The sequence below is a fragment of the Sinohyriopsis cumingii genome, unplaced genomic scaffold, assembly GCF_028554795.1.
Source record: "Sinohyriopsis cumingii isolate HCF-2022 unplaced genomic scaffold, ASM2855479v2 utg001673l, whole genome shotgun sequence".
NCBI lineage: Eukaryota > Metazoa > Mollusca > Bivalvia > Unionida > Unionidae > Sinohyriopsis > Sinohyriopsis cumingii.
Window position 1 is genome coordinate 48,789 of NW_028316034.1, and position 22,842 is coordinate 71,630.

Consider the following 22,842-nt stretch of genomic DNA (forward strand, 5'->3'; position numbering starts at 1 on the left):
GCTCCTGTTGCCCTTGTTCTTGTACAGGGTTACGATGTTGACATCTCTCATGTCCTGAGGCACTGCACCCTCATAGAGCATAGGTCAGCCTACAGTGATACTTCACACTGCTTTGAAATATTAATAATTACTATGCATACAGCATAGGTCAGCCTATAGTGATAACTTGCACAGCAATGTGATATGAATAATTACTATACAGAGAGCATATGTCAGCCTTTGGTGATACTATGCATTGCTGTGAAATATTAATAATTACTATACAGAGAGCATAGGTCAGCCTATAGTGATACCTTGCATTGCTGTGAAATATTAATACTTACTATGCATAAAGCATTGCTCAGCTAGGAGTGATACTTTGCACTGCTATGTAATATTAATACTTACAATGTGTGGAGCAAAGGTCAGCCCTCAGTGATCTTGATGATTAAATAAAGAAGGCATCTCAGGATATGGTAACCTGTATTATAAGACAGATATGGACACAGATCCCATTACTTTTTTTTAGTAATTCACATATAAAGTACCTCACTATAAGGTGACCTCCTCACTTATAAGACTTAAAAGAATGTCCATTGTTATGGCTGCCATGAACCACATTATAATAAGGAAGTAAAAACAAATGGACACAGCAACTGAAGAGTTGAAAATAACACCAGAGTCATTAGTGAAATAAGTGAACAGTCCACTTAGTCACATATCACAGCCATTTTAGGCAATATTAAATAAAACCTTGGAACCATGTCTAATTAATCTCCATCATTGGTGTTTTAAACACATTCATTCAAAGATGGATTAACATGGCAACTTTTGTTGACTATAGGTCACAAATGTAAAGGACTGAGTCTTTTTAAAGAAATGCTGATTTAACTATGGTAAATATCATGTAACTGTGACCAAGGTTAGATCGAAGGATGAATGCGTGAGCAAAATCACTTTTTACATAAGCATTATTCTCATTAGTCTTACAAGGTTTTTTTTTCATCGATACTTGAATTCCTGAAATTTTACACTTCTGACATAAATACAGTTAATAACAAGGATATCTTTCTTTGGGTTTAGTGGTCAAAAAATCAACAAATTTTGTAACCCTTTGAATAATAGCTGATTTAACATATACAGAGTCTGCTTCTCAAAGCGGGGTTATATAAAAATCTTGACAGGTTTGACAGATTTGAATTGACTTAGATTTTGTAAAACCATGTGTTTCCAGCTGAGTTGGGCACACTTGGAGGAAACACTGGATCTATTGCGCTCACAACAATGCTACGGGCTAAGTCAGGCAGAAGTTTTCTGTGGAAAAAAAAGAAATTTTATATTTTGTTTTCAGTTATGAACTTTGCCATGGCCAACAAAATCCAAGTTATATCAACATTTAAAACGTTTAATAATTTGAAGATTTTGCAGGTTAGCACCATACACCAGTACATGATTTACTCATACCTGTACATGACTTAACTGTACCTGTACATGATTGACCTGTACTTTTACATGATTTACCTGTACCTTTACATGATTTACCTGTACCTTTACATGATTTACCTGTACCTTTACATGATTTATCTGTACTTTTACAGGATTTACCTGTACTTTTACAGGATTTACCTGTACTTTTAAAGGATTTACCTGTATCTTTACATGATTTACCTGTACCTTTACATGATTTACCTGTACCTTAACAGGATTTACCTTTACCTGTACAATACTGACCTGAACCTGTACATGATTTACCCATACTTTGATATGAAAGCACATTATATGCCTGTCCTGTATATAATAGTCCTCTATGTAGATAACCAAAAACTTTGTAAAAAGAATTTTTTCTTTTTTCAATAACAGTGATCTTGCCTTTAACTTTTTGATCCCAACATTAATAGTTGTCTTCCTTACCACAAGCATATAGCATCCACAACATTTGATCTAACAAACTGACATAGAACTAATGCTGCTGAGTGGAAACCATTTCGCTTATTTCTGGTAAAGTGACCTTGGCTTATGATACAAATCTATTGAGTCTCTTGTTTGTGTAATCATTCATACAAGCCTATAGAACTAAAATCCTAAGTCACAACTGCTGACTGTAAAGTCAATATCAGAGTTCTGTTGATTAGAATGTAACTAAATACAAAGTATGGACAAAATTCAGTTGCACAGTATATGTACAAGTCTCATTGTTCATATGCTCAGTGAAGTAAAAAAATGTAAGCAATGCCATTTAGTTTTTTTGACCATTATTTCAATTAGGTCTGATTTTCAAACCTCCTTCACGAAAGAGTACATATGCTGGTAGATATGTGCCATTTCAATTTAGAACCAGTTAAATGTTGCAAGAAGTGTCTTAATGGAGATATTTTGTAAGTAATATCATAAGAAGTCTTCTAGAAAAATGTTCTGTCACTACTTCTATCCATGCAGGAGAAGCAGCTATAAATGAGACTGTCATGATGTCTACCATAATGGCCATATATATTAATCTTTCAATAATGCAGATTATGGATAACATTATTCGTAAGAACTACTAAGACAGCCATGTTGGAAGGTGGGTGGCACTATTTTCATTTAGAAGCAAGTAGACACCATACCAAGTCTTTAAGTGAAATCACTATGTTGATATGACCACCTGTTCAGGTGTACTAGTAATAATGAAACTTTCAAGACGACTACCATGGTAGCCATACTGGGTGTTTGACAATTTCATTCAGAACCAAGAAGATAAGAGGAAAAGTTTCAGTGAAAGCCCCACACTCACCTTCCATTAAGGAGGACTTGTAACAACACAACTTTAAGATCTACATGTGGAGATGAGTAGACCATGTCATAAATTCCTTGACATATCCATACAGAAATTGATTTGATGCTTTTTATGTTTCTGATATTACAATGATCAGGTCAAAACACTTGCAGATTGTTTTGAGTATTTAATATAAGTTGTCAAACTTCTTGTAAAGTTATTACAAAACAGTATTCATTTTATAAACATTCAACTTAATAAGAAATGAAATAATTTAATAACAAAATGAATTTGTCGAATAAAATCATAATACATGTCAATCTCAAGAAAACAATTTCATTAATTATGATTCTTATGAACTGTTCTAAGGCTTCTTTGTTGCTGATAATTTCTTCATCAGAGTAAATATGAAGTTTCTAGGCTTTATTAAAACCATCACTAATATCAAAGTAATATTACATATTATTGTACAATTTGCCTCATACAACATAATTCATTTAATGCAAGCATTAAATACAATCATACATTTGGTGTTATAACGAAACTGATTTTCAATACCAAATGGTTCAGTAGAACACTTCTATGTCTCAATTGCTAATGTCACTAAGTGATGTGTTACATGACTTTCTAAACACTTTTACACAATGCTATAACATCATTCAAATTGCTTTTTATACCACTGCTGACACTGTCTTTACAACAATTAATTATAGTAATTAATTTAACATATCTATAAAAACTCTATAACATTGTACAGTGTAATAAAACTTCTATAACAGTGTACAATGTAACAAAACATATGTACTAGCCAGTGTACAATGTAACTAAACCTGTTTAACAGACAGTGTACAATGTAATGGGAAAAGAAGAAACAAATGAATGATGGTGATATATTGTGCCAAGTATATATACAGCAACTATCTAGCTGAATAGGGCAGTCTGGTTTTGTGATATTTGGAACTTTTCATAAGCCAATTTAGCCATAATATTTGTAATAGTTAGGAAAATAACTACTTAGGACTGGTTTGGACATCGTTATATGATTAAATATTCAAATAATCAGATAGAAGCATTATCGAAAGCATTTTTCTCTGATGTTTATTACACAACATGTCAATAGGATGTATTTATTCATCACCTATCAAGTCTGGACAGAAATGGCAAAAAATGTGGACTAGGTTCCAATTACTATATTGACCTGTATCAATTTCTAGAGTATGACAGCTAAGGCTAAGACAACATTGTGTTTTTTTGTCATTTCAGTTTTTTACAACATGTGCTTAGTTTGCAAATTTAATATCATTTTTCAAGATACCATGTTTCCTTAGTTTATTACACTGTACAGTATTGGATGGAGTTCCATGTCCTTAGTTTATTACACTGTACAGTATTGGATGGAGTTCCATGTCCTTAGTTTATTACACTGTACAGTATTGGATGGAGTTCCATGTCCTTAGTTTATTACACTGTACAGTATTGGATGGAGTTTCATGTCCTTAGTTTATTACACTGTACAGTATTGGATGGAGTTTTATGTCCTTAGTTTATTACACTGTACAGTATTGGATGGAGTTCCATGTCCTTAGTTTATTATGCTGTACAGTATTGGATGGAGTTCCATGTCCTTAGTTTACTATATTGTACAGTATCTGATGGAGTTACATGCCCTTAGTTTATTACACTGTACACTATGGGATTGAGTTACATAGCTTAGGAAACATTATGACATTCTGTAACCAAGGATATTTTTAAGAGTATTGATATTCGATACATTCATATTTACAATATTAATGTTTAGGCTAGTTGTTACATATGTCCTGCTATCTGCTAATACAAAGAAACATAAAACTGGACATAGACTTAGACTCACTGTGCACAAGCAGGTGCCCCATTGACTTCCATAAGCCAAACTTTTAGGTCCTCATCAAGCAAAAAATCAAAGCCAAACAACTGGAAACTAATGTACCCAATGCCATTGGTCTTGATTCTCTGCAAAAAATTGACTTTGTTTAAACTAATACTCGGTTGAATAAGCCATACTGAACATCAACTTTTATGACAAGAGAATATGATATTTGCAAACTAAAAGTACAGAAGTGCATCATTTTAATTCATAATTCATTAGAAGATTAATATTGTAATGATATTATAGTAACCATCAGTGTATCGTGAGTCAACAAAAAGCAGGCATTTAACTTGAATGAAGGGAAATATGCATAGCATCAAGGCGAGTGTAAATTATGCATTTGTGACCCTGATTTTACAAAAGACAATCCTCCTCCTCTTCTTCACTTTTGTATTCTTTTAATTCCAAGTTGATTTGAAATAATTTATAATTGGAAATTACTGACTTTGTGGCAACAGCAATGGTTTGATATTAGCTTGTAGAACAAGACTTAATATTAACTTCAAGAATTCCAAAGTCACAAGCCATTTTGGCACCATGTAATAAGCAAGAGGCCAAACTGAGCTACATATTGCTCACCCATCTTACATAACTTAACAGATGACCATTTCAGTAAGCAGGCTTATGTAGTTTAGTAAGAGTACAAGTTATGTAAAGCATCTCCTAAACTTTAAATAATTTATTTTACCCTATCTATTTAATCGTGAAAAAATTCTTTCTAAAGATAAAGACATAACTATTATACACAGTCTTCTGCTCATAATCAAAGTCATCCAAGAGCTTGATGATATAAATACATTTACCAAGATTTTTTAAACAGGATGAGAAATATAATCTCTGGATTTAGAGAGACACTTTGAAGCTCTGTCAATCAGATTCATGTTTCATTAATATGTTGAGATCTCACTTATTAATAAACCTGTCTATGAAAATGATAAAATAAGATGGAGCAAAGATGAAGCTGGAACATGGTTTCCAGAGTGGTATGCATGGCTAAACAGATACAAAATTATGTCACCAATATGTGTAGATCTTAATCACACAAATTCAACATCTTAGTAAATATATGACTCCTAAACAAGTCTGATCAAAATCTGATCAGAAATAAAGTTACTAGAGTCTTGATAAGCTCATTTAATCAGATGCAAGGTCACATGAATTTCATTCATAGTAATACTCAACCTTGATCCTGAGTAGATAGGCCTAACTGCCAAGTTTGAGCAAAATCCTACCAAAACAAATAGACTCTAGAATGGTAAAATAACCTTTTGTCAACCAGATGAAAGATCACCTCATAAATATGTCAGATCTAACTCAAAACAAAAATCATCCAACATCTTGATGAGGTTAGCCTATTTTACAAAGAATGAATAAAATCAGGTAAGAAATATGTTTATTTTACACTGTAAAAATGATGTTAGTGTGTCTGCATTCAGGGACTTCCTACAATCTGAACATACTTTTTTCATCATAGAAAATGATCTCTCACAGTCTGCATTGCTGTGAGACTAGGCAAGTAGTCGCTGAATAACAACTTTCAGATTTGGAAGCGGATGCCACCTGTACTAAATATCCACCAGTAGCTACAATTAAAGCTCCTTTTCTGGCCATCATCTGTTAATACAGGACAACACTCATAGACAGCATGCAATAATCCTCAGACTCATCTTTAAGTGATTCATGATCCATGTATGGAGCAACTCAAAAACAAAAGTGTCATGACTAGTATTTTAAAAAAAGCTATGTTCAAGGTATTTTGTAAAATGTACTTCAAGGTGTAGTATTAACTTCTTAGGATTTATCATGGGCTCATATTTTTCCCCCATAAACCCTAACATATTACGCCAGAAGATATCCAAAAATTAAAATCTAAAAATAAAAAAATCGCCAAAGTAGCAGTCTAGAAGTTTATACCTCGTAGGCTGGTGATCAGTTCTATTAAAATTGCATATCGTGTGTTTGAAAAGTTATGAATTTGCTATATGGTGTGCCAAGTTTGGTCAAGATGTTTATGTAAATTGGCAGTGTAACATATCTTTGAGCCATGAGAATGACATCACTAAGTATCTGTACTACCTCTGTCATGCTGGCAAGGCATCTTCCTGTTTGGATTACAAATCTGACCCACTTAATTCAATGCACATCAGATAAAATTTTCCACAATATCTTATAATATGGTTAAATCATTGCTCTTTCTAAAAAATATGTGTAGAGCACATATTTGGCAGAATAAAAGGACAAAATGAAATTTAAATATTTCATCATGCCTTTACTCTACCCTAAAAAGCATGCTATGATTAAAACAATGCCAGATATGCAAGATTTGGTTTACTTGACATAAAAACCAATAAATCTGTGTTAGAGGTTATCAATTTAACACAGGGTGTGGTGCTACAAATGACCTGTTTTGATCACCAAGCCAAATGTTAATTTTCCCCAGCATATTGGAGTTATTCCCACCATGCATGTGCATAGCTAAAAAGGATTCTGGATCATGCTCGATTTTAAATAGAAAAATTATGTCAACACTCCTGAGATTTACACACAAAAATGTTTCTACAATTTTTTTTTTAAAAATGTAAAGTTTTACAAGAAAAAAACATACACAATGATTGTACATCCATAAACTGACAAAAAAAAAAGAACAAATTACTGGTAACCCATACAAGTTGACAGGCATGAATGACAGATGATGCATGCTGTTTGACAGATGATGCATGCTGTATGACAGATGCAGATCATACTGTAAGTAAAAATGAGTAAATTATCAACTTTAAAAACCGTGTCAAATGTCAAATACCTCTTTCACCACATGAAAACACTTTTTGATTATATTTCGAACTTGTGGCAATATTGCTGTTTCCATTGTGACACCAACTGTATCTTGCAAGTACCTAAAATAATAAAAGACAAATTTTTACTTTCCTTGCTTTCACAGATACTTTTTAAAAGTACATCTAAAAGTACGAGAAAAAAAAAGAAAACAAATCTAAACATGGGAATTTAACAGCATGTTCTTTATCCACTACATTAAACACTGCATCTTTAAAGCAGAAAGCATTCATACTTCAAGCCAATAAGGCACATATACTGAAAAAGAAGAAAGCAAGACAGATCATCTGCATTGATATGTACAAGGTAGATAGATAACACAAAAACTGGACACACACACACTTAAAGAGATAATAAAAGTACATTATCTTATAGAAATGAGATGGATCTGAGCAAGACCCCCATAAATAAATAACTGCCATTAAATAAACATAGTATATAAAGGTCCAGGGGACTACACAATAGTGATCACTATTTGTGTTATGCAGGTAGTTGCTATGAACAGGCAAATTCTATAAATGTGTTTTAAGGGACATAACACTGCAGGTCATTATGGACAGTTGGTTGTTTTGTACAGGTTGTCACTAGATCAGGTATTAATTATAATTATACTACCTGTTGAACTCCTCATAGAACATTTCATTCCCCTCCTCATATAAACCAAAATGTTTTGAGAGGTCCTTTTGGAGGGCATGATTGGTGAGGTGACTGGTTACAGCATTGTAGTTATCTGGCTTGTATTCATCTGAGGCAGTTCTAAGGACCCCCTCCTTTAACAGGTAGATATCATACTTGTAATCCAGTAATACCCAACATCTGAAATAATTATAATATATAAGGTCAAAGGTGATAGCTGCTGAAATGTTGGAGTATTTTTTAAAAATTTAAATGGAAAATTTTAGAGAGTTATGGGTACATGCAATTCATAACCATGCATAAATTTATAGTCTGATTTGCATTGTCCTATGCAACATCTGATTTAAATGTATGCCTCCATGTAATTGTCATGACCCTGAAAAGTATTGGAAACTGTGTCCTGTCACCAGTACAACACACAGTGAATGCCTCCATGTAAGGGTCATGACCCTGAAAAGTATTGGAAACTCTGTCCTGTCACCAGTACAACACACAGTGAATGCCTCCATGTAAGGGTCATGATCCTGAAAAGTATTGGAAACTGTGTCCTGTCACCAGTACAACAAACAGTGAATGCCTCCATGTAAGGGTCATGACCCTGAAAGGTATTGGAAACTGTCCTGTCACCAGTACAACAAACAGTGAATGCCTCCAGTAAGGGTCATGACCCTGAAAAGTATTGGAAACTGTCCTGTTGCCAGTACAACACACAGTGAATGCCTCTATGTAAGGGTCATGACCCTGAAAAGTATTGGAAACTCTGTCCTGTCACCAGTACAACACACAGTGAATGCCTCCATGTAAGGGTCATGACCCTGAAAAGTATTGGAAACTGTGTCCTGTCACCAGTACAACACACAGTGAATGCCTCCATGTAAGGGTCATGACCCTGAAAAGTATTGGAAACTGTGTCCTGTCACCAGTACAACACACAGTGAATGCCTCCAGGTAAGGGTCATGACCCTGAAAAGTATTGGAAACTGTGTCCTGTCACCAGTACAAAACACAGTGAATGTCTGCATGTAAGGGTCATGACACAGAAAGGTATCAGAAATTGTGCCACATCACCAGTCAACACACAACATATGTCCCCAAGTAAAGGTAATGATACAACAAAGTATCAGAAACTGTCCTGTCACCAGCTTAAAACATGCAATGTACATCCCCATGTAAGTGTCACGACAGAGAAAAGTATTAGAACCTGTCCTGCCTCTATTTCAACATACAGTGTATGTTGCCATGTAAAGATTATATCATAGACGAGTAGTGGAAACTGCCCTCTCACTATTTCAAAAAACAGTTACAGCTTGATCCAGAGAAGCAATAAAAAAATATTAAAAATTGTACAGAATAAAGAACAAGAATTCATCTATCCTGACACATTAAGAAAAGTCTATGGTTATTTCACAAAAACAATCGAGTTTACATAAAAGTCTGGCCTTCAATGCCAATTTAAAGCAGGTCAAAGATTCTAATAATTTTCCCAGGGTTTCACCTTTTTTCTATTGAGTTTTTTCTTTTACAGCTCTATTTTTGCAATAACTGCAAATGCATAGACACTTAACTTATATTTCTCAATATGAGACAATTATTGCTATCATAAATCAATATTCTTTTGAAATGGTTAAAATATTTAATTGGCTAGAGATGAATAAATATCTTTTCCACAGTTCTACAGTCACAAGAAAAACCTGCATTTGTTATGCATAAAGGTGATAATTTTATCTGGGCATGCCTCATGTGTCTGATAAGATTTATGTAAACAAAAGAAAAAACATGTATTTAAATATTCAAACCTTATATCAAATTTCCTGTTTCCTTGGAGCAGGAAAGGCCGTTCAATGTACCGTTGTATCACAAAGGCATAAGGATTATTGTCAACATATGCAATAAGGTCATTCACATCAGTAGATATCTTGATCCCATCTCCTACATGGAAAAAAAGAGAAGATGATCATTACTTTGACGAGGATTATACCCAAAGAAGATAAAAGATTGATAAGATTTGGGTGATTAATTGCATCCAAATGATCTTGGTCTGAGTTGCTCTCATTATTTTTGGTATATTATTTGCCATATCTTGCTGAGTAAGTGGAAGCTGGTCTAAAGGAGATATCAAGACAGCAAACCTGGGCTCTGAGATTAGGTTTTAAAATCACATCAACTGGACTGCAATGCTCTGCCAACTCAGCTACTGTGAATTCCTGATCTTCAAGATATTATTGAGCAAAAATAACATTAATTTCATCCAAGCAAATTCAAGCATTCTAAAATAATATTATGGCAAATTAAAAAATATTTTTAAATTCTGAAAATATACTAAGCAAAAAAGTACCATTTTATATTTTGTATCAGAATATTTAGAAACCTCTTTGAGATTGTTGGTGAAATGAAGGTAAACTGCAAAATATGTATGTATGAAAATAAAAATTATAAGATTATTTGATATTTTGTCATGTTCTCATGTCTCGAAAACTCCCACATTTGGTCAGAAAGGACATTTACTTTCATATTAAAATGACTCTAGGTACACAACATATGCTGACCTTTCGCCCCAGCTGAAGATTTTGCAATCCAAGCCGCTGGTTTGCCCTCAATTTGAGTCAGCTCTTCCACCATTTTCCGAAGTTCAGCCCTCTCATCAGGTTTTGGGGTTGGATGCATCAGATTACAGCTACGGACATTCATTCGAGAAACTGTCTGTGGGCAGATGAAGAATGTCAATGGAAGCCATTTGAACGATTCTTCCACTGTTGAATGTTTCATACTAACTGCATAACCTTTGAACAATCTGAAAGAGACCAGATGTAGTATAATTCCAATTTATCTGGTTTTTAAAAAAAAGTACACTTTTATTGTTACATAGGTTTGCGATTTGGGAAAGAGTTTCCAAAGAAGATTCACTGTTCTTTATGCCTTGAAATGTTCAGTTTGGCAGTATTCATTATATAAATGAAATCTGATCCCCTACAACAACAAAAAATAGTGGCCTGGTTGGCATTATTCATTAAATCCATGAAAACTGATCCCTTACAACAACAAAAAATAGTGGCCTGGTTGGTAGTATTCATTAAATCCATGAAAACTGATCCCTTACAACAACAAAAAATAGTGGCCTGGTTGGTAGTATTCATTAAATCCATGAAATCTGGTCCCCTACAACAACAAAAAATAGTGGCCTGGTTGGTAGTATTCATTAAATCCATGAAATCTGATCCCCTACAACAACAAAAAATAGTGGCCTGGTTTTTTAGGATTCATTAAATCCATGAAAACTGACCACTATAATAACAAAATAGAGTAGAGTGGTCTGTAGCATCCATTAAATTCATGAAAACTACAAACCCAACCATCATTTTTTTTTAGCTTTTGAAGGGGAATCAGTTTTAATGAATTTAGTTGATGCTAAAAACCAGGCCACTGTCTTTTGTTGTTGTAGGAAATCAGTTTTCATGAATTTAATATAATTGCTACAAACCAGGCCACTATTTTTTCTTGCATCTAGGGAATCTGAGTTTTCATGACTTTAATTGATGCTACAAAATGAGGCCTGCACTATTTTTTCTTACTGGGAATCAGTTTTCAGCAGTTTAATGGATGCCACTGTACAAACTATTTTTTTTGTTTTGGGGAATAATTTCCATGAATTTAATGTATGTTACAAAATCAGATTACTAGTTTTTATTGTTGTAGTGGATGTGTTTTTATCAATATAATGGTTGCCATGAAACCAGACCGCTATATTTGTTGTTGTTGGTTAACAGTTTTCATTAATTTAATGGATGCTACAAACCATGTCACTAAATTCATGAAAACTGATTCCCTAAAACAACAAAAGACAGTGGCCTGGTTTATAACATCCATTAAATTCATAATAACTGATCACCACAACAACAAAAAATAGTGGCCTACTTTATCGCACTCATTAAATTCATGAAAACCATATCCACACAACAACAAAAAATAGTGTATTGATTTAAAACACAAGCATTTTAAGTCGTATATTTGGCAGGGCCAGATTTACTGGATTTTCTGAGAGAAATAATCCTAATAATTCTCTTGAGTGAAATACAATAAATAATTTTTCACGGCACACCAATAGATAATGATAACATTATTATCAAGAAATCTGGAAAATATTGAAAGATACTTTATGGTCTAGTGGCAAATATGGCCACCTAATATGTATACAGATGACCAAGGTTCAAATCCTATAATACTTGTGTTTCCTTCAATTATTTGTAATGTTCTCCTTAACATGAATTTAAATGTTACTAGATGCACTTATATTTTCTGTGCAAATTTACACAAATACAGAAATTAAAAGGTACAGAGTGGGATACGGAAAGAAATCTGTCGGTTATAAATATTGCTAGCCATTTTACTGAGTGTAAAATCAAAAGAAAATTTGCTTGCTCAGGGAGAATAAAGGATATATTTCATTTTGTGTGTACAAAATTGAAGTATTTTCATCCTCTTGATGAAATATATCCATTATTTACTAGTTCAAGCAAATATCATCTTTTAGTTACACTCTGTCTTTCTATTTGTTATCATTTTATATTTAAATTGTTGTCATTTCTATTCTATTTTATCATATGTTGTAGAAAGACAAGTTCAGTTTTAGAATATTTCTGCATTACTCTGTCATGCTCTATTATCTGGGACTGTGTTTCAAAACATGTTTATGACTAGAAATATAAAGTCCAGTATGTTACCAAGCTTCATTAACACTGATCCAATGTAACATCATCAGTAGTTGCTCTGCATTCTACAATGAACGCTTTGCAATAAAAACCTGACCTGTACATGGTAATACATTGCTGAAGGTATGAGTAATCCCCAAATTCTCTTCAAAGTTAACGACAGATACAAGTCTTTCAAGGAAGTCTTCTGGAGTGGAGCTGGAATATACTGTATGTACTTGCTTATAGGTCAAATCGAACTGCAAACAACAATGATCTTGCTCTGCCATATCATAATGTACCTGCAGATCAGGGTCTATTTTGTTTTGTTCAACTAATTATTCCAACAAACTGCACAGACCCAGATCTGCTGGCACATTAAGAACTGGCAGATTTGGGTCTGTGTAGGTTGCAGGTGGATTTGACATATAATTGAGTAAAGATGGTAATTCTACAATTATTTCAGAGATACATTTCTGGAGAAATTGTGTATAGGGAAATGTCAATCATATGAAGAGATTTGGGAGTCTACAATATATTTTGTGTGAAAAACCATGACATTGTAGGCATTCCTGTAGTGGATGGATATTTGTGTGTAAAAGAGAGTGTGTGTGTGATTTGGATTTTTAACGTAGCTTTAACAATTTTTCAGTCATATTGCTATTACGTCTGCAGTGTGGCAGTTTATGGTGATGTCTAGCACTGGGGCATCATGCCACAGACATGTAGCATGATATCCCATCCAGTTACATTATCCTGACACCAGGTCAAAAAGTCCTAACACTAACCTCTTAATGCTGAGTGCCAAGCGAGGCAGCTGTTAGTACCATTTTTATAAGTCTTTGGTATGCCTCGGCCATGGATCAAACGCATGACCTCCCACATCCGAGGCAGATGCTCTAACCACTAGACCCACTGGAGCGGTGTGTAAAAGTGAGGATATTAAACTTACCTTTGTTTTCTTTATAAACAAGTACAATACACTGTTACTAAAACATCTATGATAAAAGGGAGGCTTGAGATCCGTAATGTACATGTATTTCTAAGTAGTAAACACAAAGTGCTGCAGAAAGTAAAACCTGTTTTACAACTTATAGCATTTATAGGGAATCAGAATGGTTGAGGAAACCACTACTTTGGATAAGATATAAAGCCTTTTTAATATGTAGTTACTGTAGAACTATTTGTGGGGTGTGATGCCAGTATGCTTGAAAAGAATATTCTGACTTGTAAAGTTGTGAAAATCAATCCTCTACTGTACCTCAACCCTTTTATGAAGTACCTAATACATAACAAATATTATTTTTATGTATTCATGTGTAGTGACTCACTTATATAGATATAATAACTCACTTGTACATGTATAGTGACACTTACAGATATATAATGACTCACAAGTACATATATAGTGACTCACTTGATCATGGCAGTTTTCCTGCAGATGATATCAGACCCTCGATAGTAGTTGACCAATTGGACAATGCCTGGATCATGACCTGAAATTTTGGTAAAACAAACATTTAAAATTTGAAGGATGGCTAACATCCCTTTCCTTAGATTCAATGAATTATGACAGTCAAACTTTTTAAGTTAAGTTTACTTTATTAATTTCTTTCAGCATACAAGCCTTTCAAAACTGCATTCCTTTGCAAAGAAATCATAAATTGATAATGACACAACATGACAACATAAATCCAAGTAATCAATCAAGTGACCCTGTGGCTCGTCTAATTAATAGTGGTGAAAATATTTTGTACATAGATAAACCATTAAATATAATGGGGAATCCTTGCTGTGAAATGAGATAATGGCATGGCATGCTTTTGTTGCTTTTCCAAATAAAATTGTTGATAACAGCATGGCATCAACCAGACACAGCTATTTAATCTCTGGAACTGGCAAAGTATATTGAAGTGGAGATGTGCTATCACTGTCCAGGTGTTGTTATAAATTAATTTGTGCTGAACTTAAAAACCTGGTCTGCCTATAAAAATATGGTTGTCCCAATACAAACATAAAGACAAACATCCAACATATTAACAGTTTTGGAAAATCAAGTTTTGTTTTCAAAACCACCAAACCAAAGAGTGTAAAATAATACATTTTTATGCAAACCATACTGGAAAATCTGAGTGGATTTTGGTGGTGACAAAATTTGTTTACATTGTTAGGCATTACAAAGATGCATACATTGATACTTTATAAATTTTGGGAAGAAATGCAGCCTTAAATTTAGGACTTTGAATTTTTATGTCTATTTATTTGAAAGTAGTTTCTTCCTGTTTTGTAGAAGGTCAATGTGATAGAATAAAGCATTCTCTATTCAACTGTTTCAGAGATTTTTATAAAAATATTATTTTGTTCTTGAATCATTACAGAAATTTTCATATATACATATCAGTAAAGAAATTGTCATGTATAAAGAATATATATATATATATATATATATATATATATATATATATATATATATATATATATATATACCATAATGTCTGCTCATTCTGTGCAAAGATATATCCTTTGTGTAAACATTGGACTGCATGCTATTTCAGGTAAAAAAATCCATTTTGTATCAAGAAAGAACAATCTTACTTTAATTAAGAAAAGTGATATAAAGTGTACAAAAATATCCTACATTTCAACTTGAAAGGCATATGAAAATATGATTTCTAAATGTCAACATGAAGACCCATACTCCATGATCTTCTTAAACCTGTAACCCAGAAAATCCTATTTACTAAGTATCTTTTAGAATCATACAAATAAATGCATTATATAAAAGATGGAAATGTATACCTTAAAACATTCTGCATCTTAATCCAGCTTTCCAACTTTGCAAGAAGTTGTCCCACATGTACAATATTGCCTGCTACCCAATGTTTCAACTTGCCACTAGAATGGCATTCTCAAGAAATTCCTGGGCGTACAGTCTGTTTCTAAATTCTTTAGTAATTCTTCCCCATGAACAAGAAATTGTAAACACATTACATCCTATTCATTGCTGTTTCTCTTCCACATAATAACTTATTTTTTGTATAAAATGTTGAACTTTACTAATTTTTTACAAGATCAGTTTAGTTTGCTTAATATATCTTGCCATTTATTAGCACAGTTACTTTGAATTTTGTAAAACTAGCTATAAACCTGACCTAATTACTTGACTGAAATGCTGACAGAAACAGTTGAAAGTAATGTATTTCATTTCTATAGCCTGATGGACAAATATTACATCTTTTCAAAGTTGTGTGCAGAATAGGCCAACATATCACAAGTCATGAAAACATGGGGGTGGTATCCCTTATGCCCAAAATTAATATTATTTTGAACAGAATATTCTGGTGACCATTGCCTCTTTTCAAATGATAAGCATTGCAGTATTTTATTTTTGTTAAACGGTCAAATTCGGTAAGCGTTTTGCTTCAATATTGGAGACAGAAACATTAGGTGCACAGAAATGCCTGACAGCATTGTATATTATCAGCATATTATCATGTACCATGTACTCTCAAAACTATGACATGCATTAGGTCAAGGTGTACAGGTAAACATAGGTAACTGCACCCTCCATCAAGTGGTGCCAAGAAAAAGGTTGAAAAAAAATGAAAGAAAGGTAGTCAGTGCCATCTATAGGAGCGACGAGGGGCACTTGTTGACCACTACATGTTTGCCCCCCTCCCCAAAAATAATGTGTTGAGACATAAATTCATGATTAGCTAGAGATCTGTATAATAATAATAATAATAATAATAATAAAATAATAATAAAGATAATAATAATACTAATACTACTACTACTACTACTACTAATAATAATAATAATAATAATTACTATTATTATTATTATTGTTGGTGTTGTTGTTACTGTTTTTGTTGTTGTTGTTGTTATTATTGATTTTCACACACCCTTATTCTTAAAGTTTTAACTGCTTTGCAAATGCTTGGTTATCAAATTATCCATAGTTAAATGATTTCCATATATTTACATTCTCTTTTTCTTTCTCTCTCTCTCTCTCTCTCTCTCTCTCTCTCTCTCTCTCTCTCTCTCTCTCTCTCTCTCTCAGTGAGCTCAAATATAGAAATGTTGACCAACTGAAGGTTTACAACATACTAAATATATCTCAGGACAGTTACACTGGGTGATTGATTTGGCAACAACCCTCTGTCTCTGCCACCTTCAAAGCATCACACATTAAAGTTGACTGATTCAACTTTTACATTATAAGTATACAGCAAGTCACACGAAAGTAGGTAGGTAGGTAGGTAGGTAGGTAGGTAGGTAGGTAGCTAGGTAGGTAGCTAGGTAGGTAGCTAGGTAGGTAGCTAGATAGATAGATAGATAGATAGAAAGAAAGAAAGATAGATAGATAGATAGATAGATAGATAGATAGATAGACATACAGATATGTAGATATGTAGGTAGATAGGTAGGTAGGTAGGTAGGTAGATAGATAGATAGATAGATAGATAGATAGATAGATAGATAGATAGATAGATAGATAGATAGAAAGATAGATAGAAAGATAGATAGATAGATAGATAGACATACAGATATGTAGATATGTAGGTAGATAGGTAGGTAGGTAGGTAGGTAGATAGATAGATAGATAGATAGATAGATAGATAGATAGATAGAAAGATAGATAGATAGATAGACATACAGATATGTAGGTAGATAGGTAGGTAGGTAGATAGATAGATAGACAGACAGACAGACAGACAGATAGATAGACAGATGGGTAATTGTTGTTGTTGTTGTTGGGTTTAATGCCATTTTTCTGCACACGATAGGCTTTACATGGCTTTACATGGTGGCCAAAATTAATGGTGGAGGAAGAACCCGGAAAAAAAAAACTGGAAAGAACCACTGACCCACGAGAAGTTACTGGCAGGTTTTCTTACATACCCACATTGGCAGAATCTGAGATTCGAACCTGCGCAGACCAAGGTGAGATGACAGTGATCAGCAAAAGAGAGTGCTTTACACCACTTGGCCACTTGGGGCCCCAATAGATAGACAAACAGACAGACAGATAGACAGATAGATATATAGGTTGATAAGCAGACAGATAGACATATAAATAAATAATCTTGGAATGTTTTTAAAATCTTGCCAATTTTACATGGTGTTTCCTATCTGACTACTTTTTCCTTAAACTCTGCCTCAATTCTTGATACAGAATCATTTAAATTTATAAAAATAATATGTGTTTTGAAAAACCCTTATCGTTGGTTGTTCCTAGATAAAACATTTGCATGTGTATCTCTTTCTCGTTCCTGTACACTCATACACACTAACACACGCATGCACACATAGATTCATATTTCAAGCCCCCTTCCAGACACTTTTGTAAACCTTTAAAATGCAATGGTATTTCATAATTCAGTGTGCCTTTCTATCCCACGTTTGTAAACCTTTAAAATGCAATGGTATTTCATATCTCAGTATACCTTACCATCACACTTTTGTTTCCACTATTTAATGTGACCTAAAATTACAAAGGGTCTGCAACTAGGCCATTTTTTAAAATTCAAATGGCAAGTTGTAGATAAATTTAGGCTATCATTTAGGTGATATCTTACAGAAATGTGACAAAATTCCTCAAAGCGATCTCTCTATAAGTGTGGAATTTTATCTTTCCTTTCCGCATCATGACTGGATCACAAATCCCATGTAAATTATCTTACAATTAATTTGCAAAATGCTTGTGTCAGAAGTGACAGTGCAGCTCCATGGCTGAGAGAAAACTCTTTCATCTTTTCTATCATTCGTTTAATTTGAAATCATGGTCCAGTTACTAAATGATATCAATATTTTCGACAAGAAATTAGGGTCAGGTTTATTACAAGGTTATGTTGTTTTCTGCAATGGCCCAAATCCATAGTCATTCAAAATCCTCAACTAAAACCACATACAATGTCCTCACCTGAACAACCTCTACAAAACAAAGACCTAGAGTGGTTACATGATAGAAAACCATAAGAAAATTTACTCATGCTCCCAAGTTTATCTTATGAATGTTATTAAACCAAAGCTGTTGATCTTTAAATACATTTTTAGGGCATCAAAGAATAAATGAAGCAATTTTATACAATAATCAGCCTTCTAAACTTAGTACTGGATATCAGCCTTAACTTAGTACTATATATCAGCCTTTTTACCTTATCATATATATCAACCTTCTTACCTTAGTACTAGATATCAGACTTCTTACCTTAGTACTAGCTATGAGCCTTCTTTCCTTAATACTAGATATCTGACTTCTTATCTTAATACTCAATATCAGCCTTCTTACCTTAGTAGTAGATATCAATCTTCTTATGTTAGTACTAGATATCAGCCTTTTTACCTTAGTACTAGATATCAGCCTTCCTACCTTATTACTAGATATCAGCCTTCTTAATTTAGTACTAGATATCAGCCTTTTTACCTTAATATTAGATATCTGCCTTCTTATCTTAGCACTGTATATCAGCCTTGTTACCTTAGTCATAGATATCAGCCTTCTTACCTTAGTACTAGATATCAGCCTTGTTACCCTAGTACAAGATATCAGACTTCTTACCTTAGTTCTAGATATCAGCCTTCTTATCTTAGCACTGTATATCAGCCTTGTTACCTTAGTCATAGATATCAGCCTTCTTACCTTAGTACTAGATATCAGCCTTGTTACCCTAGTACAAGATATCAGACTTCTTACCTTAGTTCTAGATATCAGCCTTCTTATCTTAGCACTGGATATCAGCCTTGTTACCTTAGTCATATATATCAGCCTTCTTACCTTAGTCATTTCCAATGCAAAGAGTCAGGATGATCAAAGGAGTATTTAAAATGACTGGTTGTTCCCTGAATTTGCATACATGTGAGTTTAGTTCAAAACTTATATTAAAAATGGGCTCAAACAGTACCATATGTTGTCTTCAGGGCAGAGGTGAGGTAAATGGGGTACCTGGAAGACGTTATCATACAGAATGTGTCACTAATTTACTTAATATGTCAACACCTGGAATCATACATTGGATAACAAGGCCATAAAACAAAAATAATGACACTATTGCACCATGCAGTCATAACTGTCAACACTTGAAACACAAACACTCCAATGAATGTGACATTTTCAAATTAAAATCTAGTTCCCAAACAATAAGCTGACTGTCAATTTAAGCATATCTAAAAACAACTGTCAAGAAAACAATAAGAAAATAATCAATTTACTGTTGCTCAAGGTGCATAATGACATTTTTACAGGTATTTTCAATGCAACCAATTCAAAAAGTTTTATGATTATTTAAATACTACATTCTGTGATATGCCATTTACCTAATCTTCCAAAAGGAAGCTTATTTCTTTCTCCAAACATCAGGTGGAAACCAGCCACATTTGATGGAAGTTTTCTCCAATCTCTGCTTCTCTCAGACAGAAGATACTCTGCAACTGCATGATATACACTGCTTTTTTTGTCTCTCTGAACAAATCCATACATTTTTGTCCAACCAATTTTGTTTAGGATTAAACTCTTACATAATTTTACACTGTCAAGGTGTCAGCAGTGCAGACTTTATGGAACTGGAAAATCTGAAAGAGTCATTTTAGCAACTTTTAATCAGACCAATATACAGACATCGGATAGTAATGCATTTTAATCTAAATCTGGACATAACATCTTGGTTAAAATTTAGACATATATAGTCTTAAAGTATTATTATTTTCCATAAAGCATTCAGTCTAACACATATAAATGCTCAGCCTCAAGCTTTACTAATACCCCTCATCCTTCACAAATGCTTTGATGAGGGGTTCATTTTCCTTCTTGCATAAAAAAAGCATCTCAATTTCAATAAAGGTTATTACAAGCCCTGACATATTTATTATCAATAAGAAACAAGTCAAGTACATTTTGATAAACAAGATACAAGAAATTTTATTTAATGTCAGTGGTGTCAGTAAAGTACATAAACAATATCACTGGATGAGCTGTTTTTCTAATATATATGTTCTACAAAGCTAATGTACCAACTTTAATTAATGTGCATAATATTAAATACCGGTAAGTACAACATGCAATCATAAGACAATAGTTTACAAAGCATGTTTAACAGACACTCACATCAGACCTAAACTAAACTTACAACAAAACCTTCTTAAAGCAAGTTCATAGGACTTGTATATTAACAATACTAAAAAAAAAATACTACACTGGAATTGATACAAGCAAATGAAAACAAAAGCACATTCACATTTTCTCTTAGAAAATTCTACTTTCAAATATAAATGAAAAAGCAAATTTGAAATTAGCAATATACCAAAGGGGTATGTTATCATGAGGCTTAAAGTTTGTGACCGGTGAATACATAAATAAAATTATTTACCTTCAAGATATTTATATTTGTCTATTTGTTGTTCTTTGCTCCATATTAAAATGCATTTCATTTCTGGTTTAAATCAGATGACTGTGGGAAATGATCAATAAACAGATGCCACGTTGATTCAAGGTTATGCAAGGGAGTTACTCAAAATCATGGTAATACCACAAAAATATTTTCACAATGCTGCTTGTCCTAAAGTTTGGAATTTGATGTATATGTTGCATAAAGTGTAAATCAAATTGAAAAACAGATGATTCTTCCATGGCATTCATTCTGTCACCTGTGAGATTCCAACAGAAACAATTAAAGAAATACAACTGTAACCATATGTGATGGGGAGAATAGTGTTGGGATTGTCACTGAAAATGGAATACCAACATGAGCTTGAAAGTACATGTATACGCTGACCTCCAACTGTTTAAACAACTCCCAGTGTTTCAGTACAAAGTAGTAAATAAAGTTTTAAAGTCAACACCTGTAAATTGCAAATGCCACCAGAAAACAACAACTGTCTATACTTCACAGTGTGACTCTTATTGGCTACCATAGATTTGATCTCTTGGTTCATGACAAATGCGATAATCATGTGACCAGGCTCTTGCATAACATCCTTGGCCATTATCAAATGACAAACTGGTTAACCCAATGTTACAGTGATAGCAACTGTAAGAAGATATAGACTCTATTTGAGAACATGAAGTATTGCCATTATTTGGAAACAGAGATATTCAGGGAATATTCCATGTCTCATTTAGAGCAGGGTCAGACACCAGCTGACTGGAAAGGAGCATTTGTCATTCCTTTGTTCAAGAAAGGCAACACAAACAAAGCCTCCAGCTACAGGCCAGTTTCCCTGAGATCAATTTGCTTCAAAGTCATGGAGCACATCACCCATAGCCACCTGATGAAGTTCTTTGAAAGCAAAATCGTTCTTCTGAAAGACAATATTGCTTCAAAAAGAAGATATCCTGTGACAACCAAATTATAATTCAGGATCTAGCAGCCAATCTAAACATCAAACAACAAATAGATGTAATCCTGCTTGATTTCATCAAAGCCTTTGACAAAGTTCCTCATAAGTACCTTGCAGCCAAACTTTAAAAAAAAAACAAGATAAAAAAAAACAACTTATTAGCTTAGAAGTACCGATCATTCTGTATACATGCTAAGCCAATCACTAAGCAAATGAATTTTTTTGTGTCTCAATCAATGTTCTACAATTATTTGATTATCCTAACAATAACAAAAGGGCATTTGTTTGGTCCTTTAAAGAGGGCCTTTAGCGGCACCTTCAATAACACATGTACCTTCATCAAAGCAAGCAGACTAAAATCTTCAACAAATACAAAGGACCTTTGATCAAAGGAAGTCAGAACCAAACTTAAATAAGATCATTGGAAACTGATCAATTGTTTCACCTTCCATAGTGACTGGAACATATTTATTGTGTTGTGAAAGTTTAAATATCTGGTCATCATGTTAACTGAAGGTGGGACATCTCGCAAGAATGAATATCAGAGTGAATTTTTTAGTGAAACGTGTTTTTGACAATTGGATATAGATCAAACAAGGACTACCATATTTTATATATGTGTTATTTGTGTTTTCTAATAGGATTTGACTGATACATGAATTTTCTAACATGATCATATACATGAATTCATAGATTTTTCATATACATGTAAA

General features: G+C 33.4%; 1 protein-coding gene across 1 annotated transcript; it reads right to left on the reverse strand.

The window, feature by feature from the left end:
• Positions 1–424: 424 nt before the first annotated feature.
• LOC149771760 (tubulin--tyrosine ligase-like) lies at positions 425–21,406 on the reverse strand. The gene is made up of 9 exons (XM_089948155.1): positions 21,160–21,406; positions 20,111–20,365; positions 14,208–14,286; positions 10,652–10,896; positions 9,902–10,034; positions 8,085–8,285; positions 7,438–7,531; positions 4,602–4,720; positions 425–1,293 (listed from the first exon to the last, which is right to left on the reverse strand). The coding sequence occupies exons 2-9, from the start codon at positions 20,271–20,273 to the stop codon at positions 1,185–1,187; spliced, it is 1,143 nt and encodes a 380-aa protein (XP_089804281.1). The 5' UTR covers positions 20,274–20,365; positions 21,160–21,406; the 3' UTR covers positions 425–1,184.
• Between the last annotated feature and the right edge of the window lie 1,436 nt (positions 21,407–22,842).